General features: G+C 45.1%; 1 protein-coding gene and 1 pseudogene across 2 annotated transcripts; both read right to left on the bottom strand.

Moving 5' to 3' along the window:
• Positions 1–13360: 13360 nt before the first annotated feature.
• On the bottom strand, positions 13361–20493 carry LOC125512443 (uncharacterized; annotated as a pseudogene).
• Positions 20494–21948: 1455 nt separating this feature from the next.
• LOC125517476 (uncharacterized) lies at positions 21949–26495 on the bottom strand. 2 transcript variants are annotated; one of them, XM_048682680.2, is made up of 4 exons: positions 25516–26495; positions 24061–25440; positions 22368–23414; positions 21949–22266 (listed from the first exon to the last, which is right to left on the bottom strand). In XM_048682680.2, exons 1-2 carry the CDS (start codon positions 26373–26375, stop codon positions 25221–25223), a joined length of 1080 nt encoding a protein of 359 aa, XP_048538637.1. In that variant the 5' UTR covers positions 26376–26495; the 3' UTR covers positions 21949–22266; positions 22368–23414; positions 24061–25220. The 2 variants fall into 2 exon arrangements, with proteins under 2 accessions (XP_048538637.1, XP_048538629.1); XM_048682672.2 differs by having other exon boundaries at positions 24061–26495.
• Between the last annotated feature and the right edge of the window lie 468 nt (positions 26496–26963).

Raw genomic sequence — 26963 nt, 5'->3', positions numbered from 1 at the left:
AAATTTTGGAGTGTCACAACACCTACCCCCTTAGGAAAAATCTCATCCCCGAGATTTCAGCTGATCCTTAAATAAGTGTGGATGCTCTGCCCGAAGAAAATCCTCTCTTTCCCAAGTTGCTTCACTTTCGGTGTGATTGCTCCACTGAACTTTGAAAAACTTGATGGTTTTCTGTCGGGTCCTCCTTTCAGACTCCTCTAATAATTTTACTGGACGTTCCCGATAGGTGAGGTCTGGCTGCACATCAATGTTCTCATGGGATACTTGTTTCTCTGGTTTGCTTACGCACTTCCTTAATTGGGAGACGTGGAACACGTTGTGGATGTCGGACAATTCTTCGGGCAAGTCTAACTGGTAAGCTACCGTGCCTCTTCGTGTCACTATGCAGAATGGTCCAATGAATCTAGGTGCTAAATTCCCCTTAATCTTAAACCGTTGCAGTCCCCTCATAGGTGATACTCGTAGGTACACAAATTCACCGGGTTCGAATCTGACCTCACGATGTTTCCGATCGTAATAACTCTTCTGTCGGCTTTGAGCGGTCTTGAGTCGGTCCCTGATTAGCTTGAGCTTTTCCTCGGCTTCTTTGAGCATGTCTGGACCGAAGATACGGCTGTCACCGGTCTCTGACCAATTTAGCGGGGTACGGCATCTCCGCCCGTACAAGGCTTCAAAGGGTGCCATTTGCAGGCTGGCCTGGTAACTGTTGTTGGATGCAAACTCGGCGTATGGTAGGCTTTCCTCCCAACTGGTCCCATAGGTGAGGACACATGCTCTCAGCATGTCTTCTAAAATTTGGTTTACGCGTTCAGTTTGTCCATCAGTTTGAGGATGGTATGCTGTACTGAAGGCCAGTTGAGTTCCCAGAGCCTGTTGTAGATGACCCCAGAACCTCGAGACGAACTGAGTGCCTCTGTCGGATATTATAGTCTTCGGGACTCCATGCAGACAAACTATACGGGAGAGATAAATCCTGGCAAGCCTCCGAGTGTTGTGGGTCGTCTTCACTGGAATGAAATGTGCCACCTTGGTTAATCTATCGGTGATGACCCATATGGCATCATTCCCGTGTCGTGACCGAGGTAGTCCGACAATGAAATCCATCCCTATTTCCTCCCATTTCCACTCAGGTATTTTGCTTGGTTGCAGTAGTCCGGCTGGTCTTTGATGTTCAACTTTTATGCGTTGACAAGAATCGCAACATGCAATGAATGTGGCTATGTCCCTCTTCATACCGTGCCACCAAAATCTTTCCTGAATATCCTTATACATTTTGGTTCCTCCAGGGTGGATCAAATATGGGGCGGTGTGGGCTTCAGCTAGAATTTGCTGTTTGAGGTCCTCTATATTTGGCACGCAGAGTCTGTCTCCGTACCATAATATTCCTCCATTGTCTATGACGAACTCTGAGGCCTTGCCCATACTCACCTTTCTTTTAATTCCTTCGATGCTGGGGTGACCAGGCTGAGCTTCTTTAATTCTCTCCACAAGGTCGGGCTGTATTTCCAAGTTTGATATGGTGCCTTCTGCGATCATTAACAAGTTGAGTTTGGCAAATTCTTGTCGGAATTCAGGTCTCAAGCTTTGCAGACTGTTTTCGTCGGAGCTGGGGTTCCGACTAAGAGCATGGCCACTACATTTGATTTTCCTGGATGATAGTGGATACCAACATCATAATCATTTACCAATTCCAACCAGCGTCGTTGCCGTAAGTTTAGTTCTGGCTGTGTGAAAATATATTTGAGACTTTTATGGTCCGTGTATATTTCACATCGATTTCCAAGTAAGAAATGCCTCCATTCCTTGAGTGCATGAATGACTACTGCCATTTCTAAGTCATGAGTGGGATAATTTTCCTCATACTTGCGAAGTTGCATTGAAGCGTATGCGACAACCTTGCCTTCTTGCATCAACACGCACCCGAGTCCCTTTCGGGATGCGTCACAATACACTTCAAAATTCTTGTGTATGTCTGGCACAATTAATACCGGTGCTGTCGTTAATTTCCGTTTTAGCTCTTGGAAACTTTTCTCGCAGGCTTCTGTCCATTCAAACTTCTTGTCCTTCTTGAGTAACTGCGTCATTGGCTTGGCTATGGTGGAGAATCCTTCAATAAATCTGCGGTAATATCCTGCCATTCCCAAGAAACTTCATATGTCCGTTACGCTGGCTGGTGACTTCCAGCCAAGTACGGCCTTGACTTTCTCCGGGTCCACTGCAATACCGTCTTGGGTCAGCACGTGGCCTAGAAAACCTACTTGTCTTAGCCAAAATTCGCACTTGCTGAACTTGACATACAATTGATGTTTCCGAAGTTCCCCTAGCACAATCCTGAGATGTTCCGTGTGCTCTTCTGGTGTCTTAAAATCTGGAAAAGTGTGCACGACCAGTTGGCATTTAAGCGCGGGCGCCAGACCGTCAAGGAATTTCTCCATCTTCCTGCTTTCAGTCATACGCTCTTCATTGGCGTAGCGAGACAATAGAGTAAATTGACCGTTGTAATCTGACACTGTCATGTTCCTTTGTTTGAGGTCATCGAACTCTCTCTTCTTGATTTTCATAATACTCTTAGGAATGTGTGCACCACGGAAACCTTCCTTGAAATCATCCCAGGTTATATCACTTTCGTTGGGGTGCATGTGCAGAAAATTCTCCCACCATGATGCAGCTGCTCCTGTGAGATAGTGCGGGGCATATAGTGCCTTCTCGGGGTCTGAACATTTTGCAATAATTAATTTTCTCTCCATATCTCGAAGCCAATCATCGGCTTCAAGAGGCTTGTCGGTATGAGAAAATGTTTGGGGACGTGTCTTCTGTAGCTCAGATAACTTGGAATGTTGCTGATACTGTCCATGGTGATTTCCCATGTTGATGACTTGGTTCATCATTTCCCGATGTTGTTGCTGACTCTGCTCATAAAGGCGGCACATTTGGGAAAGTGCCGTTTCACTGACCGGTTGACTCGACTGCTCTTGTGCGAAATTTTTGTCCGGTCGAGTGCCATAATTTTCCTCTGGTGGAGTTGGCATGGAGCGAGTCCAAGGACGAGACATTTTTCACTCTGGGGATATATTTTGTAAAACCCATAAGAAAAGCGAAAAGGGTCGCAAAAACAATTCCATAAATGCACAAAGCTGGCAAATAAATTAAATAACCAACCTTACCGGAGAAAAACAAATCGATTTGCGCACGGAGAAGGACTGCTCATTACATATCTTACACGCGGGCGGTAATTATACAATACATCACTCAGGATATGCGCACATAATCCTGACATGTTATTTAGGCTAGTGCACTTCTCCCAGTTCCTACATGATGCGCAAACAAGCTACTTCCCATATCTTACACGGCCGTACATCGCATGACGGCTAAGCGTACTTAGTCAGAGATGTTGATGATTTCCTTGGCCCTGCCAAGGGTGAGGCGTAGCGAGGCTGGGGACTCAACTTCCGCCTCACTAATAGGCTCCATACGAGTAGCGCTGCGCCGAGTAGATGTAGCGGGTGCCAGGGGCGGAACCACACGAATTAACTCTTATGCTAATAACCGATTAGCGATCACACCTAGTGGCTTCCTACAGTCAGCCTGGCTCTGGTACCAAGCTTGTCACGACCGGTTTTCCAATAAAAATGTTTATTGAGAAACCAATCTTTTGAGTCCAGTATGAGAAAAATCCTCCTTACTGGTAGACAAATTCTTGATACAATAAGCCAGTAGCATAAAATATATTACAGGGTCGAGCTACGGTTGCTCAACCAAATTATTACAAGCACGCCAATAATTATACATGATGGCGGATATGACACAGTGGTGTGGAGGCATACTACTGACTCGAGGATAGGGTGGTGGTGGAAAATCACAGCGGGGAGTGAGATACATGACTCTAAAACTGGCATCTCATCGAGCGTCGAGGTGAGGCTCGATGAATTTATTTGGTAGCGGAAACGGATATAATACAGTGACCAAATCCAGGGTCGCACGAGACTGACTGGGATTCCTCTAGGCATCGGACTCGCTATCAAATTCTTCATCCATGAGATCGCCTTCGTCAGCATCTGGCCAAATCAACAAGCCAGGTGAGTACTTTGAAAGTACTCGCAAGACAGTTCGGACGTAAGATATAACAAATGCATGCATGGATGTGTCATGATTAATTTTACCAATGCACATTCAAAATTTAGCAAGCAAGGTAAGTAAAAAGGGAATCGGCGGTAGTCCGCCTGAAAACCCAACAAAAAGAAATAATAGGAAACCGATGGGGTGTCTGAAGCGACGCCTCGAAGGGTGAACAAATAAATAAAGATCATGCCGCAGTCGGGCGTCTAAGCGACACCACGTAAAGGGCTTAAACTGAAAATAAAAGACATGCGTGCCACAGTCGGACGTCGGGGCGACATCACAGAAAGGGCTTATATCGAAAGTAAATAATAGCAATGCCACAGTCGGACGTCTGAGCGACATCGCAGAAAGGGCTTTTATTGAAAGTAAATAATAACAATGCCACAGTCGGACGTCTGAGCGACATCGCAGAAAGGGCTTTTATTGAAAGTAAATAATAACAATGCCACAGTCGGACGTCTGAGCGACATCGCAGAAAGGGATTTTATTGAAAGTAAATAATAACAATGCCACAGTCGGACGTCTGAGTGACATCGCAGAAAGGGCTTTTATTCACAAGTAAATAATACTCACAATAAATATTCAATTCATGATAATAAACGGGTTAGTCCATCCACGGGAATAAACATTTAACCGGACTTAGCACTCATGTGATTCACCGGAGTCTCTGTCATCAAAACTGACATTTGTCAGGATAAGATAATACCGAACTTGGACATGGAATAGATGATTCAAAGGAATATATGACTCTGTAGAGTTTGTACGAAAAATTTTCCCACAGCCAACGGATTTCCGTAGTCACGAAGGACTAGTTCCGTTTACGGTCTTTCGGAAGAAAACACAGCTAGCCAGTACACGCCCATCCTACCTCTCGATGCCAGGAATCACCCTAGACATCGTCCAAGAAAAACTTTTGAGACGGGGAGATCACAATCTCGAATAGCATGGGATCAAATTTATATACGCGCGCTCTAAGGGGTGCCCCCCTCTCGGTCCCAACCGGAAACACCCATGCCCCCTGACCGGATGACTGGCTTTAATCCAGGGCCATGGAACCATCATCACGGCCTCTCCTTTTGGTGTGTACCAAGAAAGCGGTTTGCAACTTACTAAGCCATATTCCTTGCGAAAAACATGTGGTAGTACAGGGAAGGGAAAATGGAAGGAACTGGACCGATACGGGTTGACACTGAAGTCATATAGTCTGGCATAAGACTGGCATGCTACAACACTGCCATCTTACCCATCCTCATGCCAACACATGGCCATGCATACTCACATCCATCCACTTATGGATTTCCGAAACTCACTTGCCTCATCGTTGCATGTAACATGACATTCGTCGGTATGTTCATCAACATGCCATGAAACTACTTAATGCAAACATGCCAAAACAATCATCATATCAAAATTTCAAACATGCTTGCCTGGTTCAGAGTAGTCAGAGCCTAGCTCGGTGAAGTTTGCGGTCCCGTCACCTCCTTCGGTATCTACGGTATAAAGAAAATATACGCGCTATCGTGAATACCGTGAGGTGCACAAAAATTTCTCCAAATATTTTTCAAATAAATCTGATAAAAAACTAGACAAAATTTCAAAGAGGACAGAAAAAGAATCAATTAAAAATACTCTTCTGTTTAAAAGTTATTAGTGTTTTTGTCCAGGGACCTATCTGTAATGAAACAGAAACTTTCCAGGGTTTTCTTTATAAAAATAGAAAACGATTCGATTGAAAATACGCCGGCCCAGAGGGGTGACGTACTTTGGCAGAAGACGCCTTCAGAAAACGGTTCGTTTAAAAAGAACTGAGAGGCTGACGGGCGGGTCCCACCCGTCAGGTTTGAATTTTCAAACGGGAGACGAAGCTCGTCGGCGCCCGAGAGCCGCGGTGGTCGCTAGCGGCGATCCACGGCGAGGCAGGGAGATCGGAGAGTACCTCCGTGTTCAGGGCGCCATTCCGCGTCTGTGGGAGGTGGTGGTGGTCGCCGGCGAGTACCACGTCGGCGGCGACGCTGGCTCCGGCGGACGGCGATTCGGGTGGTTGTGGACCTCGTCGGAGAGAGCTGTGAAGATCAAATTGGAGTGGGGGTTAGACTCTTAGTTGCTCGAGAGGGTTGCTGACGAAGTTGGGGAGCCGGAGACGGCCTCACCGGAGCGAATCGAGGTGTAGGCCGAGGCGAAACGGGGCGGCCGGAGTCGAAGAAGAAAGGCCCCTCGAGGCTCTCCCAGTGGCTAGGCGGGGTCTAGTGAGGTGGTGGAGTTGTGCGGGGGCGAGAGCAAGCTCGGGGGTGCTATTTATAGCCGGCCCGAGGCGGTTGCCGTGAACGGATAAGTCCGGCGGGTGATGACGGCAGCGCTGTGGCGGGACGGTCGGCTTAGGAGCTTGAGCATCGCCTAGGTGGAGCGGTGGTGCCATTACAGGGTCCAACTCAGCACGGGAGGGAGGGTTACGGCCTGCCCTCGACAGAACGGCAGCACGGCCCGTTGGTGGCAGAGAACGCGCTCTGCGCGTGCCAGGCCACGGCGACGGTGCTGCATGCGTGCGCTGGCAAGGAGATGGCCACGCGGAGCTACCAGGAGGGTTGGGCGGCGCCGAACGGCGTTCTGCCGCGGTGTTGCCCCCTGTCGGCCGTTACGGTGGTTCTGCCGCCGCAAAGCACGCCGGCGCAGGCGGCCCAGGGCGCCACCGACGCCAGGAAGGCGCCAAGCACGCGTGTGAACATCCGGACAAGAGGGAGGGGCTGCAAGCATCGAGCCAAATGCACAGTGGGCATGTGACTGAAGTTCTGTCGGGGAAACGACACTGAAACTCTGAATTTACTGAATATGAACAAAAACAGTGCATGCCAAGTGTTCGACAGAATTATTCTGGCCTCTAGGGATTTTTCCTTGAGCTGATTTTTGGTGGAGTGGTCTCTCATTGCAACTAGAGCTTGTATGAATTTTGGTGGAATTTTTGGGGAAGTGTAGATATGAATTTCACCAAATTTGGCAAATCTGGTCCAAACTTGCAGTGAGTGAAATTTGAAAATTTTGAAAAGAAGAAGAGTGGATCAAGAGGGTTCTAGGTTGTGGGTACTAAGGACTATCCAGGGGAGTTGGTTTGGGCTCAAGGATCAAAGGCATTAGGGTACTTGCTTTGTAAATCCCTTAGGTTCAAATGAAAAGACAGAATTATTTTGGAAAGAGAAATAATTGGAATAAAATCCAAAAATGGATTTTTTTTTTAGTTTGGACAGAAAGTTTGGGTTGTTTCAAAGTGGATGGAGAGGTTTTGGGAGGTCTCTCCACATGAGGCAAAATAAAATCATGGGTGGTTCCAAAATGAGAGAAGCCCCAAAAACTCCTAGGGTTTTCCTTTTAAATGAAAATAATCAAATTCAAAAAAAAATACACTTGAGAGGAGAAGAATTCAGAAGAAAAGTTTCCATAATTCAAACACCCAATTTGAAAAGGATGTAAATGAAAATCCTTGCCAAAGGTGAAAGTTTTTAAGAGAGAGGTTTTCTGAAAAAAAAATTAATGGCCTCTCTTCAAAAACCAACAAGGTTTTTGCTAAAAACCAAAAGAAAATTTTGGAGTGGCACATTTACCCCGCTAAAGGTGTGCCGCAGAGCTCCTGGTGTGTCCCATCTGCTCTTTGCAGATGACACGCTACTCTTTTTCAAAGCTGAAGAGGAGCAAGCAAGAAATGTGAAGCAAGTCCTGCATGCTTATGAGAGAGCCACCGGACATAGCATTAATCCGGCCAAGTGCAGTGCCTTATTTGGTGATGCGTGTACAAGTGAAGAGCAGCAGAAAGTACGTGCAGTTCTTATGACAGATTTGTTTGAGGATAAATACTTGGGGCTACCCACACCGAAGGGTCGCATGTCTCGTGGGAAATTTCAAAACTTGCAATCCAGATTATTGAAGAGAATCATAGCATGGGGAGACACGTTATTCTTGGCTGGAAAGGAGACGATGATCAAAGCTATTGTGCAGGCTATACCGACGTATGTTATGGGGGTGTTTAAGCTTCCTATGTCTGTATGTGATGACCTCAACCGCATGGTCCGGAACTTCTGGTGGGGAGCATCGGAAGGGAAGAGGAAGACACATTGGCTGGCTTGGCCAAAGATCCTGGCGCACAAAACACAGGGCGGGCTGGGTTTCCGAGATTTTCGCGCCTTCAACCAGGCCCTCCTTGCCCGGCAGGCGTGGCGCTTACTAATAAATCCTCACAGTTTATGTGCGCAGGTGCTCAAGGCGAGGTACTACCCTGAAGGCAGCCTAGAGGATACAATCTTCTCAGGCAACGCCTCCCCTACGTGGCAGGCCATTCAGTATGGCCTTGAGCTCCTCAAGAAGGGCATCGTCTGGCATGTAGGGGATGGCCGTAACATCCGGATTTGGCGAGATAAATGGATCCCCCGCGAACCTTCACGCCAACTTATCACCCAACAGGGTACCTGCCGACTACGACGAGTGGCCGAGCTCCTGCATGAGGATAGGTCATGGCGCCTTGACCTGCTCCATCGCTACTTCCACCCGGCAGACGTGGAGATGATCTCCAGCATTCGTACTTCGACATGCGTCACCGACGACATCATCGCATGGGCCTCGGAGAAGAACGGTATCTTCACCGTTCGATCCGCTTATCGGTTCGCCATGGACGAGCGCGAGCGTCCACTGGCCACCGCCACGAGTAGGGCACCAGATGGTCATCGCGCCATCTGGAAGATCATATGGGGGTGCCCTGCTCCCCCAAAGGTACGCGTGTTTGCTTGGAGGATCGTTACGAACTCTCTTACTACTTGGGCAAATAAGCTCTCTCGCCATCTTGAGGTTTCTGACCTATGCCCCTTATGTGGACTGGAACGGGAGGATATGTTCCATGCTTTCTGCAGGTGCCCGTTGGCAAAGGAGCTGTGGCATGCTATGGCCACGGATTGGTGTATCCCCAAGGTGGAGGACATCCTGTACACAGGACCGGAATGGCTATTTACCCTGCTGGACCCCCTTGACGAGGCTACGAGGATGGTCGTCCTTATGATCATGTGGAGAACCTGGCATGTCCGGAATGAGATCACGCATGACAAGAAGCCGCCACCTCCTGAAGCCTCACGACGATTCTTGCATGGGTACATTACTTCACCGCTCTGTATCTAACAATTCCCAAATGTGGATGTGGTCAAGGGGAAGATGACGGTCTCCTTGCCGCCGTTTGTCACTCGGCATCCCAAGGAGGCTAAGGAGGAGCGATCATGGACCGCGCCAGCGTCGGGACGCACTAAGCTGAATACCGATGGCAGTTTCATTGCGGAGACGGAAGCGGCAGGAGGAGGGATGATTTTGCGCGATGATCGAGGAGAAATCATCTATACTGCATGTAGAGAGCTGCGCACATGCGATAATGCGCTCGGAGCGGAGCTTGCGGCTTGCAAGGAGGGCCTGGAGCTGGCCCTAAACAGGACCGGGTTGGCTATCACGGTCGAGCTTGATTGCACGGAGGCTGTGGCGATGATCACAGCAAATGGGGAGGATCGTTCGGTGCACCGCACCCTCATTCAGGAGATACGAGATTTAGCGACTGCCGCTGGAAGGGAGATCTCATTTACTCTATGTTTCCGGTCACAAAATAAATGTAGCCATGAACTTGCCTCTTACGGGCGACGAACCCCACGAACCGCTGTGTGGTTCCACTCGGGGATTGACCCTGTTGTACGTCTGGCCTCCGCTGAGAGACCACCTTGAGTAATGAGAAATCCCTTTTCACCCGCAAAAAAAAACTTACACATTTAACTATAATGGAAAACAACTTATTTAATTTTAGTGCTGATGTATGAATGAGCCCCCTCTCTTGTTTCCTCTAATGGTTGCCACGCGTAACGACTATCAATTCGTCCGAAATATTCTTGCAATTATTTGAGGGATGAGAGGCAACATATGCATCGTTTCAACTGAAGTTCAACTTGTTTAATTTTGGAGTTCTAAGAACAAACTTGGAATAGACGTTAGTTTAATTATGATTAGCAAACTACTCTTTCCTACTTTGTCACGATGCCAATGTGACTCATGTGCATTCGTTTCATTAAAAGACATGAAAAGAAATGAATGTTCCACCAACCATCACTTGTTTGAATAATGCTATGGCCTTAAAATATACTACTCTATGATCACATGAATGGATAGCAAGCTCAGGCTTCTCACTTTACTTCTACATATTGGCAACATTAGCTTTAGTCTATCATCAAAATAGGTGAAACTCGTGTAAAAACGATAAGGAAATGATGATAGAGGAACAAAAGAGACAAAAACATAGGAAACATCGGGAAGCATGGAAGATCCAACAATTGTAAAGAGCTATGATGGAACTAGTGGCGGCGCCAAGAATTGGCCAGGGCCCGGGCCGCCCCGGGCCTCACGACCCAGGCCACGGTCCAGGCTGTATAGAGTCTGTCTCTGGCTCTCTGCTGTTGTGATGGAACTGCCATTGTTTATGTTCTTCATGAAGACGACGTGCACCATCTCTCCGTTTTATTAGCACAGTTTCCTTAGTTTCACAATCTAATCGTGGGTGTTTAGTTCATCTCAGATGTTGGTGAGAGCAAAGAGTCAAACTGGCTCGTGAGTGTGTAACTTGAGGGAGACATTATAATTATAAGGTTAGTTGTTTTTCTGGGTAATACTACTCCAAATGCAAGTGTTGGCCAGAAATAGACCAACAAATGTAGTGACAAGGAATAAATAACAAAGATGTATATAACTGGCAAATAATGAAATGTTTTTTTTTCACCACGACATATATTATTCATTGCTCCTGTGCAGTCACCCCTCTTATACTTAACATCTTCTTTCCCACAGGCAAACATGTACTCTAACGAAGGTTACTACGGAGCCTTCTGATTAAAACATATATGATGGACATGGAGGCGGTGGACACGCATGGAAAGATCAGTTGGGTGACCTATAGTGATTCCCTTATATATATACCACAAATCTTTGTCTGACTAGATAGCAAATGCCAGTGCATCATTCCACTTGTACCCTTCATTTATACTACTATATATTCCAGTGCCCCACTTCGCCTCTACCCTCTATATATACCACTATGTTCGCACAACTAGGTATCAAATATAGTGCCCCACTTCACTTCTACATGTTTTTTTTGCGGTTGAATCACTTCTACATGTTAGCAGCATTAGCTTCTTAGTATGTCAAGTAGGTGAAACTCACATACAAAGTAGATGAGGAGAGGATGAGAAATGAAAAGAAGATACACAAAGCCGTGGGAATAGAAGACAACGGGAAGAACAGAAGACCAAATGGTTGTGAAAATGTAGAAATGAACTATTATTATTGATCTTCAGTCTAGTGATCCACTGATCCTGGTACAGTTCCGTCAAGGCTTTGAGTGTTAAGGTAACCAGTGCCAAGTGGCTCAATGCTATTTGTACTGAATTAATTAGACCACATTGGGAGTACTAACTAGTGAATAATTTCCTACTCTCGTCATGTTTCCTACTCTCTTCATGTCACACTGGAAGCTTACTATCTTCCTGTTGTAACTAGTGTGTCCGAGAAATTATATATACATATTACGAGGTCAGTTTTATGTCTGTTGTTTTACTGGATGACATGACTACTTGGTCTATTCTGCATGTGAGTGCCAGCCTGGAAGAGCCTGAGTAAAGCTGCAAGATGGATGCTTATTGCCGGCACTGGTAGCAAAAGGATCGAGCTACCTTTTTTTTAACTCAAATTATCAAATTAATTATATTTTATTTTCTGGATGAGCCCCCTCTCTTGTTCAAGAGTTTGGATTTCTTTTTATTTTCGCCTTTTTCCAATTTATTTGGAACTTCCTGATTTTATTTCATTTGAATGGTTGCCACCTGTGTGAAACCTCGGTCAATTCATCTGAAATAGTCTTGCAGTGGTTTGAGGGATGAGAGGTAACATACGCATAGTTTCCAACTAAGGTCAACTAAAGGAACAAAATTGGACTATACGTTAGTTAGTTGAATTATTAACAAACTACTCTTTCCCACTTTGTCACGAACACGATGCCAATGCAACTCTTATGCACTCATTTCATGAAAAGAAAATGAATGCTCCACCAACCTTCACTACGTTGAATAATGGTACTATGGCCTTTATATATACTACTCTATGATTACCTGAATGGATAGCATGCTCAGGCGTCTCACTAGCTTTACTTCTGCATATTGGCAACACTAGCTATAGTCTATCATCAAATAGGTGAAACTCATTTACAGAAGATAAGGAAATGGTGTGAGAGGAATAAAAGTGACAAAAACCCATGGAACAGGAGACACCGGGAAGAATGGAAGATCCAACAATTGTAACAAAAAAAAAGCTATGATGAAACTGCCATTGTTTATGTTCTTCACGAAGACGATGTGCACCATCTCTAGTTTTATCAGCACTGTTTTCTTAGTTTTACAATCTAACCATGGGTGTTAAGTTCATCGATAGTGGTCAGAGCTAAGAGTCACACTGGCTCGTCAGTGCGTAACTTGAGGGAGGCATTATAATTATAAGGTTAGTTGCATTTCTATTGTTTTTCTGGGTAATACCACTCCAAATACGAGTGTTCATCGTAAAGAGACCAATAAATGCAGTAGCAAGGAATAAATAACAGAGATGTATATATGAATGGATTTTTTTCACTACTCCATGCATTACGCCATTACCAGTCTTATACTTAACATCTTCTTTCCCACATGCTAATCGTGATTACTTGTAGATGGTGCACTTACCTTCAATCCACGCTAACCAATAACTATTCCAGTGTTACGTCTCTCCTTTTGATTATCTTCTAGCTAAACAGCCACTCTGTAGTATTAGTAAGAGGGGGAAGTCCCCGTAAAAAAAAGTAAGATGGGGAAGGGAGCTAAGGATTTACCCGACATGAGATATATATTCAAGGAACCCTAAGATGCTATCCCAGTAAGAATGTGTTGTCGATTCTTCTTATCCAATACTTATAACATTTTAATGATGTCATGTGAATTGCTGGAAAACATGTGAAGTTTATTGTGGCTAATATAATGATGGAAGTTTTGTAAGATACTGGTCCAATCAATTTGTGTTGTCACGTCCCGTTTTCTTAGTGAAGTTGCTATAGAGTGTAACAAAAGACTAATTTTATCGGTCATCTATGATATATATGATGTCTTGACGTGGGGTTTTATAGAGTGTAACAAATGTTGGCACTTAACTGATTTATCAGCCAATATTGTGGACAACGAAATAAAGTACTGAGTTGCGAACCACATCCATGCCTAAATGAAGACAGGAATAGTTCAAAAGCATACAAACCATGGAAGCAAAACATAATGTGCACAAAAATTATTAAATATGCAGGTACAGTTTGCGATCTATTCTCAGGGCAGAAAAAACCTAGACAGCCGATAATTCAGACCATCCAGTATCACATCCAGCTTTAAAAAATTTTGAAGAAAGGACTACAGTCTACAGAACACGCTCAAGGCTCAATATAGTTGTGAAGATATATTTTTTCCACCACTGAAAACAGAGTAGATGCCATCTGGAAGAGCCAGCTTGCATCAGTTAATGCCTAACTCTGTTTGCATGAAGATAGCCTGTGAATGTAACAACTTATATCAATCTAGGCAACAATTTATATCAATCTAGGCATATTGGATACCATGCTAACCGAGGGTTAATATTCTAACCATTTGCTGGTCTTAAATCACGATATAACAGATTAACAACATAGCTTCTTCCATATATACCCGCTACCTTGCCGGGCTGGGCATAAGTAGAACTACATGTAACCCTTGATTGATGCACACCAGAGGAGACTTAGTCTTTGCCAGCCGTTAATCTCTTCAAACAAAGATACTGCAGAAAGAACGCAGATTTTCAGCTTACAAGAACTAGAGCAGGGAACCAACATCCGCATTTATACAAATCTAAGACAAGCTTTTTGGGATGGAAGTAATATGATTTTCAAGAAATGATTGTATATCTTGGACCATATAGAGTTTGAGACAAAACATCCTTTCACAATTAAGCAAATCTTCATTTTGGAACTGGCGCCGCTTGCTGGAAGAATGACATGTACCAGTAGGCTGAGGAATGCCCCTCCACGTGCTTTTGCTTCCCTTAGCTGCGATCACAATCGCCTCCTTCTCTATGTTGGCTTCGCCCCTGATCCTTCCGGCACCACCTCTGAAGGGCAACACATCCAGTGCTATAGTTTTTGCACTAGAGATTTAGGACACTGAAATCAGTTAAAAACTTAAAATAGATTAGTTATCAGAGCAAAAGAAATCTACCACAATACAGTAAATAGTTACCCTCGTAGCTCCAAACAATTGGCAAACAGAGAAGCAAGCCGGCTGAATTATCCATCAACAACTCTTTGTTGTTTCTTGAAGTTCTTTGCACTCGGGGCCAGCTGATCCTAACTCTCCAATCCGCAAAATGTAGACCATAGAAACATGTCAACTTAGGTGCAGTCTAAAACGTAAGCTTTGTAGTAACATAAATAAGGATCTAGGCCTGCAGTACACTAACCTTGTGAAAAAAGTCCTGGCAATTGAACTCTAGGGCTTCCATCCATAAGATCATAAGCATATCACCCTTTAGCAAATTGCAGCTAACATATATTTCAGTTACTATAATCTCAACATATATTCCAGATATCAGAAAAGAAACATACGCTAAAATGCATCTTGATTGCCTACTATATTTCGACTGCATTGATATGCAATGGCTGCAAGGACACGCTCCAATTCTCTACGAAGGAAGAAATGAAGAAAAACAATAGTCAGATTGATACACATAAGTACAGAGTTATTAAGAAACAAACAAGGGTACAGGTAAAAGAGCGGGGGGGCATCCATCAATAGTTTGAGCCACATTTTCATCTGACTGCATTGGTGAATGCCATGTCATACAAATTATTAATGTATAATGTACCCATCAGGACTGCAACAGGCACATGCTTCAAGTTTACGATATTAAGCATGTATGAAGTTACGATTTAACTTGCTTCATTGCTTTCCTTTAATGAATTAACACACTGCTATGATAAAATTCTAAATGCAGTCGATTTTTACATCAAACTCTGATGATTGAAGGTCAGTACGACACTAACTTTCTCCGAGAAACATTAACATTAGAAATGACAATACCCCTACCAGAAAGGTTGCTAAGATTTCTAAAAAAATATGCACATCGGGTGCAAAATTAAAACACTGACACAGATGAAGTACAATTAGATTCCGATGAACTGTGGAGTAGAGAGAGGAGGCAATTGGAAGCTGTCGCAAGTCGGCCTCTTTTAGCCAAGCTGACATGAAAAATATTGTGGGTTTACAGCTATTTCGATTGATACAAAAATGAGCTTTTCAGGACTGGAATACAAAAACTTTGATCACAAATCCTGTGGAATAGGGTTTATATATCCAGAGGAAAGTCTTTCTAGAAAGGATGATGGCCCATCTCTTGTGAGCGAACTCGACTCCCATCCCCTAAGCACACATGGTCATCAGAGGTATTTCTTCATTACCAGTAAGTCCTGCCATTTTAGTTAACTTGTGCATCCTAGCATTTTAGTTACAGAATTAAATACACGCACAGGAATGATGAGAGTTTTGAAAATGCTAAAAGAGGAATCAGCTAGCAGTCCAAACAATCACAACTTATAAGGGGAACTGTTTTATCATTTACGCTGGGCAGAACAAGTCAAGGTCAATGGTACAGTTGGGCTTCCATATCATCATAGGCCAGACAAACCTGATGAAACATATAAACACACAAGTGTATGACATAGATTTACTGCATGAACTGCGACACAATATCCTTTATCATTGCCAACAAAGCGACCAAATCTTAATGAAACCTAGGAGGAAAAATCACTGCAAGACTTCAACAGGGTTGTGTCTTACTGAAAACAACAAATAGTTGGCAGTTGAACAATGATGCATCTTTAAGGTCCTTCTCCAGGAAAATCAATTTTTACCCCCGGGAGCCTTACCATAACCCTGCATTGACAAGGAAAATAAGTAGAGCATTAACAACACGGCAAAATGACACGTAGCAAACATTGATGTATGATTGGTTGAAGTACGGCCAGCTCTGAAATGCTTACTTTGTTACAAAAAACAGACCATTACAACTACAACCTATCTGCTTGATAATTAAAAGTTAAACTAATTCTAGCACGCTTCGGCAGTTACTTTGGAGGTTAAAGAAAGTACTGGAATTCCTTGTGTTTTTAGATCAAACATGGTTCAAGACACATATAGCAAATTTTACTATCCGTCACTGAACTTCAATGATAGCTTCCTCCAGATGAACACCCAAGGTGGCAAAAACTAATTCAAGTGCAGAATATGTGGCGAGTTGGAAGTAATCTGCCCCAGAAGGCTAGCACATTATGCACAGCATTTCAAATAAACAAGATACTAGGGGGAAGTAATTAAGAACCTGCAGCCTCTGCAGATATTCAGACCATGAATTCAGAGCATGGATGTACATGATACCAACTGTTTCGTGCCTATATTCACAATCACACCGACCAAAGCAATAACCTAACCACTGAGTTTTAGCAAAACTAAAGAAGATGTACAAAGAAGGAAGAAACACCAACTAGCTGCTAGTGAACCTAGTCGGATGAATACGTATCTACTCCCTCCGTCCCATAATGTAAGACGTTTTTTGACACTACACTTACACTATGGGATGGAGGGAGTATTTCATTAGTTGAAACAAAGACGGGTCACTATGAATCTGCATATGAGCAAACCAAAATGATTTGTATATCAAACCATAACTGAAAAACAGATTAAGCTAAAGCCAGGTGAATTGACCGCACCAAGAAGACTATTTACCTAAATTTGGGACGGACATCAGACTGATCCTCCAATTATCAACTATGAATTGCAAAACCAGTAGTAGAATATTAGGAATGCACCACCCACATGAAGGAAACCTTACTGTGGCTCATTGTCTCAATGCACCAGCAACTAACTTGAAAACTGAAATTTTAATGCACTGCAGTATGGCCTGACCTCACACTTATTTTGTTCCAATAAGTGTGTTTAAAACATGAATGAGGATGAGAAGTTCATAACCAATCAATGGTTTCTTCTCTGCTGAGTGATAGCATTACATACCAGTATTTGGGGATCAAATTATCAATTCCATCACACGTTAGCAATGACCAACCCAGCATCTAACAGTCATACAACATCAGACAACCAGCACCCAATTACATCATAGCCCGTCTTTATGTGAATCTGAAATTAGTCGGCACGTCCCCCTTGCAAGCGGCATCATAGTCTTCTGCCAGGTGCAGTGCAGCCTCCTTGTGAGGGGATATGAACTTCTTCCTGAATGCCTTCTCACTAATCTTGAAAACGGTACTGTAGTTTGGGTCACGCTTGAGCAATCCATTTTCCTTGAGAAACTTCACAGCATAGTACCCGGGCCTGAGCCGGCCCTCTAGGCTGTGACCGATTATTTCCGACCGTTGAGCAATGTACAGCGGTTCCAAGCCCACCTCGGAGATGAGGAACTCAGACCTGCGCTGCAGCGACTCCTTGGACCTCGCCAGCACCGATGGAGCCTTAGAAACAGCCATGCCTACCTCAGCATCCGTCCACCTGAAGGTGTTCTTCAAGTAGTTCACCCTGGCCACGACGGCCGGGTGCGAGTGCGAGTGCAAGTGCGAGAGGATTTGCGTGGTCTGGTCTCTTCATTTTATTTTTATTTTTGAGAGAGAGAGGGAGGGAGAGAATGGTCTGGTGACAATGTGACCCCACACGCCAGTCTCGCTGATGATGGGCTGGGCGAACATACTGCACTCCCATGAAGAGTCTTTGTTTTTGAGACGAGGCAAAAGATTTGCTATTTTCATTGATTAACAAGAAGAGAGTTGCCTGGTTAATTAGAGAAAAACCGGTCAAAAACCTAGATACAAACCCCATAAGGGGCACACGCAGACGACCTGGCCACAACAACATCAAACAGTCGACCGCAATGTCGAGGACACGGCAGCTCCGATTTTGTTGACGAGCTTCACAGAAGAAAGTTGCAAGCCTTGCACCGACCTAGTCTAGCGCAACATCCGGAGAGCACCGCACGCTGAAAGCCGCCCTCATGGAGTCATCGTTGCCGTAGCGGCCTCGCCGCCCGCAGCGCCGACTTCTCTGTCACAGCCAGAAACCAGCATGGGCTCACCCATTGGCGCACCAGACCTTCGACATCAAAAGGACAAGCCATGACTCGGCTCTACTCGCCACCATCGTCGTTGACACACGCGTCGCAATGCCAAACCAACCTCACCGCCGGCCGGGCACCTGCCGACCACGATGTGGTGCACGTCCAGCCTGCAAGAAGCACAAAAGGGACCAAGATCTCCAAGACAGCGCCCCCAAGAGGGAAAACGACATTGGAGACGCCGTCGCCGCCTAATCCAACAAGGATCCTGACTTTCGCTCGGAGATCTTGACCCGAGAGATGAGGATGCACAGATCACCACGACGCCGCCTCGAAGGAAGAAAGCGACGCCCACGAGCGCCGCCTCCGCCGGCCAGCAATCACCTGCCAAGCTTTCGCCCGAATCAGTAACACCACCACTCCCACGTGGTCGATCGACGCCAACCAGCACCTCCACTGACCCGCGCACCCCTACGCAGCAACCGCGCCATCGCCACTCAGGGACCACCACCACGCCTCGAGCCGAGCTGCGAGAGACGAGCCTCCCTCCACCAAGCATACCGCGGCCGCCGCATCACCAGCGTGAACTCCACGACCACCGACACATCAACCACCGTCCCGGGGCCGCCGCCCTGGAGTCCAACATCGCCATCCATCAACGAACCGGACCTGGGACGAAGCAGCGCCGCCGCCCAGAACGCCGGCCCGGCCGAGCAGCGCCGTCCAGCAGGAGAAGCAGGTCAGGAGCGGCCGCTCCAGATCCACCCGCAGCCAACCAGAGTCGCCGGCCCCCACCACGTGCAGCCGCCCGCGCGGGCCAAAGCAGCCAACACCGCCGCATCCCGCCGACGGCCCGCGACAACTGGATCTGGGCCCGAAACCCTGATCCACCGCCAAACGGCACGACACCACACCACTCAACCGCGTCAGCACCATTGGAGCCTTAGAAACAGCCATGCCTACCTCAGCATTCGTCCACCTGAACGTGTTCTTCAAGTGCTCCACCCTGGCTGCGATCTTGTCCTCCACTGAGAAATGCAACAGCCTGCAGCGCGTGCCTGAACATCCCGCAGCCACGGGGCACACCTATGTTTTGAGCGCATGTCACCATCGCCTGGACACGCTTGGGGTTGGTGGTGAGTAGCCTCGGAGTTGAGATGCACAACTTGGCAATATCACAAGCACCTAGCCCGCACTCCCGCAGCAAGGTGACATTGGGCTTGACGATGCCGTCGAGGTCAGACGAGAGAAGGTAGAAGTTCATCCTGAGGGCCCGGAGGAGGTTCTCAGAGGACCCAAAGAGAAAGCAAGTAGTAGTGCATCTTGGAGGTGATGGATCTAGAGCGGAAGCTGTTATGGGAGAGCGAGACGAGGCATGCGATCTCAGAAGGCGGGAGACCGAGGCCGGTGAGCCCCGTCACGTTGGGGGCCAGGGTTTTCTCCACTTTGGCGCAGAGGAGCTGCGGGTCCCTAGCGACGAGAGCGGCGATGTCGGCGCCGGAGAGGCCGAGGCCAGCGAGGAGGGCGAGGACGCCGTCCGGCTTGGATGGGGACTTGAGGTGGGAGAGCTTGGCGGAGGCTTTGACGGCCTGGGTTTGGGTGAGGCCGCAGGTGGAGACGAGGTACTCCTCCACCGAGAAGCTAGGGTTCGGGGAGATGGCGGGCGCGGCGGCGGAGATGATGCGGCGGAGAGGGGATCCGAGAGAGGTGGCTGGAGACGAGAAGAAATGGGCGAGGACGTGGCTGCGTAGCCTGAGCATGGCGGCGCGGCGATGTGGTGGCGGCGCGGCAGTGTGGTGGCGCCGGCGGCGAGGGAATGGGGAACGACGGCCAGGTGCGAATGCGAGAGCGAGAGGATTTGCGGGTCTCTTTTTTTTTGAGAGAGAAGAATGGTCGCTGGTCTGTTCGACCTTGATGCTGACCCCACACGCCAGTCTCGCTGATGATGGGCTGGGCTGGGCTGGGCTGGGCGAACATACAGCAGCGAAGAGTTTTTGGTTCTCCTATATAAAGACAACTGAATTTATTCTTTGTTTCTCTTTTAATTTAATGACACAAAAACTGATGCACTTCCATCCGTCGGATAAAGATTTTAAGTGTTCTTTGCCCTGAATTCGACCTGATTGTGAATTTTACAAGAGCACCTTCTACTACTTTCTTACCGCATTTTTTCAAAAACTAGGTACGATTCCTATTCGCCTCTCAAGACCTGAAAGTATTAGTATCTTGTGCTAGTTGCTCTTTCCCTAGGTATCTAGTTGGTCTCAATATCTTCAAATCGTCCAAACAAATTGTTTAGCTCAATATCCAAAAGGAAAAGTTGGAGACATCTACTCCCTTCGTTCTAAATTACTTGTCGCAGAAATGGATGTATCTAGAATTAAAATATATCTAGATACATCCATACCTGCAACAAGTAATTCGGAACGGAGGGAGTAGCTCACAGGAGGAAGTTTGTTTTTTGACCAAACTTTACATTTTCTTATTGACATCCGTGCATTATCTATACAATCACATGATTCTCAACAAAAAAAAAACTACACAATCACATTAGTTGTTTCCTATTTTGCCTAGCAGTCAAGAGAATCATCATTGACTAGAAGAGTAGGGTGAACATTCTTGTGCCATTCGTGTTGTTGGATTTTCATAATTCTTTTACTACGTATGTTTTAAAATATAAGGTGTAGTATTAGTTTTTTTTTAAGTCAAACCTTTTTAAGTTTCACCAAATTTATTGAGAAATATATTAACGTCCATAATATCAAATTAGTATCATTAGATTCATCATGAAATTAATTTACATATTTTGTTTATTTATTATCGTGGATGCTGATATTTTTCACCATGAACTTTGTCAAAGTTAAATAGATTTGACTTTTCAAAAAACAAATACACCTTATATATTGGAAACGAGGGTGTATTTGGTTTGGCTAGGGGGAGATGATGGAGTGTGTTCTTTTTATATACAATACGGTGTTTTGATGGGCCTTTTGCAGTGTGATTTTGTTTTATCTGCTAATCAACCCATACTTACGTGGGAAAATTTTGTGCATTGGTGTTTGCATGCACTATTTTGGTGCTACAATATCGCATATTGATGCTTTTTTTTTCTAGGTGATGAGACGGCACGCAGGATTCATATGTTTTTATAGGCCAGGTTGCTCCCAATTGATTTTTAAAACCGTTGACCCGGTCAAAATCATGAATCAAATCTGAAATTGGATACCTCAATTGAATGAAAAAGCTTCAAGATTAAGAACCACAACGAATTAAAAGAATTGAATAAGAGTCTTTATTCACACACAAAAAAGTCTCTTGAGAAATTGTTGACCCGGTCAAAATCAAATGATCCAATTCCCAATTTAGTCCTCAATTGATTGCGATGCTTAAAAATTAGGGAGCATAGTGTATTTACTTACAGCGTAAGATATGTAGAAAATGTTGAGTTGAATCAAAGATGTACACACCATACCATACACAAAGCACAAGGCAAATGAATTTCCATTTAGCATAAGGACGTTCAGGTGATCTAGCGCCTGCTTGACACCGAACTACGCTTGTATACTACTCCCTCCGTTCCTTGATATAGGGTGTATAGTTTTTGACACGGAAATTAAAGAACGCATGTGGAGGGAAAATTTCCCAAGTTTTGGGCGAGATTACACCTGACTAATTGACATGAGAAAATAGAGAAGCCTGCCTAATATAAGGAAATGTAGTCAAATCCCTAAAAACATTATCCAGACGAGTGGTGCAACGCAATACACCTTATATTTCGGACTTTTTCTCAAAAATCTATACACCTTATATCAAGGAACAGAGGGAGTATATAATATGTCCCACTCAATGATGCAGCTTGTGACATAAATGAGCAGTTGTTTCCACTACCAATCGCTTCAACTTGTCATCATAGTAATACTTGTTCTGTTGACCTAATTCTGCCTTCTGAACATAAACAGAATCTCACATTAGCATTGCTTTTCTCATAAATTAAACAAACTCAACAAAGTGGTGTAGATACTCCAATTTCCTAACTCCGAAATTACCTGCCAGGATTTTGAAACAAATTCTTTGTCTTCTGCAGTGTGGAGCCAAGCAAACCAAAACCGTGAATAATCACCCAATCCTGATGCACTCGCTGCTCAGCGTGTTATCGGACAGGGAGAGATTTAAGATCTTCCTCACCAAACATCCACTGATACTCAGAGTTCCTTCCATGAAAGCCATAAGTACCTGTCCGCGGTTTTGCCAAAGTTTAGTTCAGAAAACAATCTCTCTTGTGTGCCATTTTCCTGCCAGGGACACCCCCCTATTCTCAGCCATAGAATGCACCCAAGCGGATGGTATTAGTAATGGATCATTAACATGGTCATTCATGTTTGTCTATTTAAAAATTAAAACATTTCCACCGTTTAAATTTTGAAGAACACAAAAAAATGCCTCATAATAGATCACCCCACCCTCATAAATCTAGTGGCATTTGACAAGGGACGCAAATGTGCAGCAAGGCCAAAACCTGGGAAAACGGTCACAAACTTCGGGTAACAATCAGAATAGTAGGCATTTCATTGCAAGAACATAATAACTGTTTCGATATTTTGAAATGGGATGTTGTCAAGGAGCCTCCGGCTATCAAATATGCCTGCTCCTTTCTCTTTAAAAGGGTAAATGGAGTGCATATCTGGTGACAATATCCTGATTCTAAGCACAACTATCTCTAGAAAGGAAAACTAAAAACTTGTTGTGGCATGTAGCATCAGTGATATACAGAGGATGATAAGCGGTCACCTAAAATCAGTATTAGTATAAGTGATACTCCCTCCGTTCGGAAATAACTGACGTAATAACCGCATTATGCTGAAATACCATGTCAGTTAGGTAATAGTATATATCAAAAAATTATGCTGATAAGCTCTAGCTGTTTCATCATGAACCGCATTAAAAACCTAAAAATATGTGATCCTGTAAACTAATAGGATGTTTATTTGATATTATAGGACGTGATAACCTAAAGCAATTTGCCTTGTCTTGCAGCTGAACGAAGTACGGTTCTTGAGAAGATCAGATTGTGCTATCAGCTACCGGTCACCTCCCTGTATAATAAACATGGTGAGATAAGCCTACAATTCAAAGCTAACACTTTGGAGGTGCACAACAGGAAAAAAGGAACTATTTGCAGCAACCAGACATATTTTTTTATTTATTCAGTAAATATATAAACCCAAACACCAATAGAACATAAATGCTCTAAAAGCGTACACTGCATTCTGCAACATTTTGACTGCTTTAACGTGATATATAATTTTAAACAACATTCAACAACATGAACTTTTGAGCCGTTGCCTGAAAGAACACTGCTGCCAGGTCATAGCAACAAATTTGAGCACGATAAAAGAATCGACACGCCACCTCAGTTTCTGTACCTGCCCCAGAATAAAAGTTGGCCTCCTTTATAACATTGGAGGAAGTTTTTTCAGATACCGGCCCTGTTCTTTTACAGATATTTAGTTCTGTACTAACATGTTTAGGCCATGTGAACTAATCAACAATTCACCAGACCGCATTTTTTCACAAAAAGGAAGTGAGAGCACCAATGAATTCAGTGGTGTGACTGAAACTAATGCAGCTCACAGTTTGTTTTGGTAGCTGCAGGTTCTATTTTTCATGTGAGAATGGAACATATGTTTGTGACTGAACATGAAAAAGGAGAAAGTACAATGTCTCTAGATTATGAAGTACCTGCCATGGGTTCCTGCAAGCAAGCCTATATCATTGCATGGACAATATCCTCAACCTGCTTCATCATAGCACAAAAAGATGATGGGCATGGTTGAAAAGCAATTGAACGACATCCAATAGTCATCACAAGTCACCTGCTTCATAAACAGAACATGAACTTGCTGAATACAAACCGTTAACTCAAGGAGGCAATGAGCTCTTTTATGTGTTTTGTGGATCAAGTACAGACAGTATAACAACAACACTTTCTATGGCATAGTCGAGCTTTCCTTTATTGCACAAGAATAGACAGACTATCTATCTCCTATTCTTAAAAGCTAAAACCGGAAAAAATGAGAGGGCAAATTTGTTTGCACCTTTAAACAATGAATGGGGGCAGAGGCGCATTATCTGTACAATGGCATCCAAATGCAAAATAAAATAAAATGGTCACCCAGGTCTTTCTCCTTCGCTCTAATAAACAGTAATAATCAACATATAGCTACAAATTCTCAAAAACCAAGACTGTACTGGTAGGCTGTATGCAGAAATTGTAATACTGGTAGAAAGTATCAACCAGTACACCATTCAGAAATACAGGAGAATAATAAAGGAAAATACTCGTATGAATTAGTAAACCATCAATTACTTTAACAAAAATTTAACTCTTCAAACAAAGATGCTGCAGAAAGAAAAATGATCAATTTTCAGCTAACAAGAACTGGAGCAAGCAACCAACAAACTATATCAAAATGCCATCCTCGACAGTGATCAACATATTGTGGTCATCCTGGTCCTTTCATATCAGTATTCCAAATATACAAATGCAGATATACTAGTCACAGATATTTCAATGTGTCTGCACAATGACCTGATCTCACACTCTCTTAGTTCCAATATGTGTGTCAATAAGGCAAGAGAATGGGCAAGATAGCAGTTTGATGTTCTCTTCTCTGCTGAATGATGAGATGGACATACCAGGTCTCAAGAAATAAATTAGTAGCTTCATCAGGTGTTAGCAAGTAGCAACGACCAAACCAGCATGTCATAGCCATACTAGAAAGACAACCAACATCTAGTTAGGCACGGATACTGAAACAAAGCCTACCAGCTTACTCCGCAAGCGAAATCTCTGGGGTGCAGTAAGCAGTTTCAAACTTTAATACCATAAAATTCTTGGTTCATGTAAATCTGAATCTAGTCGGCACTTCGCCTCTGCAAGCTTCCGCATAGTCTTCAGCAAGGTGCGGTGCAGCTTCCATGTGAGGGCATATGAACTTCTCCATGAATACCTTCGGAGTCACCGCGACTGCAGAATAGTAGTCCCGGCCGCGATGTAGCAATCCATTTTCCTTGAGAAACTTCACAACATAGTACCGGGGCCTGAGCCGGCCCTCCAGGCTGTAAGAGAGCAATAGCGGACGATGAGCAATGTATGCCGGTTCCAGCCCCACCTCAGAGATGAGGAACTCTGACCTGCTCCGCAGAGAGTCCTTAGACCTCCTTAGCAAGATTGGATACTTGGACACAGCAATGCCGGCCTCGGCATCTGACCACCTAAAGGTCTTCTTCAAGTACCCCAGTTTGGCAGCGATCTTCTCCTCGCCGAGGAACACAACAGCAGACATGGCATGCCTGAACATCCTAGATCCACGAGGCACACCAAGACTTTCAGCGCATGACACCATTGCCCGGATGGATTCTACATTAGTTGTGAGCAGCCGTGGACTAGGGACGCACAGCTTGGCAATGTCGCAATCACCCAGCCCCGAGTCCCGCAGGGCCGCGACGTTGGGCTTGACCACCCTCTCTAGGTCAGACGAGATAAGGTATAAGCAGCGCTTGAGAGCTAGGAGGGTGTTGTCGATGGAGCCGAAGAGGGGCAGGTAGTATTGCAGCTTGGAGACGATGGATGTCAGATGTAAATTGCCGTGGCAGTAGGAGATGAGGCGCGCGATCTGAGAACGCGAGAGGCCGAGGCCGGTGAGCTGGGCGACGACGGGGCCGAGGTATCCCTCCACGCTGGAGCAGAGTACCTTGGGGTCTCCCGCGACGACGGCGGCGACGTCGGAGCTGGAGAAGCCGTGGCCGTCGAGGAAGGAGAGGACGGCGTCGGGCTTGGCGGGGGATTTGAGGTGGGAGAGCTTCGGGGAGGCCTTGAGTGCCTGCGCTCGGGAGAGGCCGCAGGTGGCGACGAGGTAATCCTCCACGGCGAAGCTAGGGTTAGGGGAGACGGCGGGCGCAGCCGCGGAGAGGAGGCGAAGGAGAGGGGAGATGGTGGAGGCGGAGGGAGACGATAGGAGCTGGGCAAGGACGCACCTACGGAGCCGGAGCATGGCGCTGCGGCGGCGCGGTGGCGCCGGCGGCGAGGGAATGGGGAACGAGCGGCCGGGTGCGAGAGCGAGAGGATTTGTGTGGTCTGGGCTGGTCTCTTCTTTTTTCTTTTTCTTTTTCTTTTTTTTTGGAGAGAAGAGAAGAATGGTCGCTGGTCTGGTTCGACCATGATGCTGACAAGGTGACCCCACACGCCAGTCTCGCTGATGATGGGCTGGGCTGGGCTGGGCTGGGCTGGGCGAACATACTGCACTTCAGTGAAGAGTTTTTGGTTCTCCTACTGGTAAGCGTGCACGTGCAACGCACGTATAATTATCACATTCCAAATTCTCATGATATAGAAATCGTTGTAATTTAAATGACCCTGTAAATAATTGTTACGTTTTGATTATAATCAGAATTTCCTAAGCGTCTATGTCGCAACATGATAATATCATAAGAATTCCGAACTGCATACACACCTGGTAAAATAAAAACAGCTAAATAAAAAATAATAGCAAGATTACAATCTTATGGAAACACAATGATTTCAATTTATAGACTTGCCAAAGCAGATAATGGAAGCATAGTAATGTATGATAAGCAAGCAC

This window comes from Triticum urartu, chromosome 6A (genome assembly GCF_056163025.1).
Source record: "Triticum urartu cultivar PI428250 chromosome 6A, HENAU_Tu73, whole genome shotgun sequence".
NCBI classification, from domain to species: domain Eukaryota; kingdom Viridiplantae; phylum Streptophyta; class Magnoliopsida; order Poales; family Poaceae; genus Triticum; species Triticum urartu.
The sequence above is the reverse complement of the archived record's forward strand: the minus strand, read 5'-3'. Positions and strand labels throughout refer to the sequence as shown.

Bases quoted from the DNA above. Each gene is read 5' to 3' on its own strand.
- LOC125517476 (XM_048682672.2), bottom strand. From the start codon at position 26,375: ATGCTCCGGCTCCGTAGGTGCGTCCTTGCCCAGCTCCTATCGTCTCCC.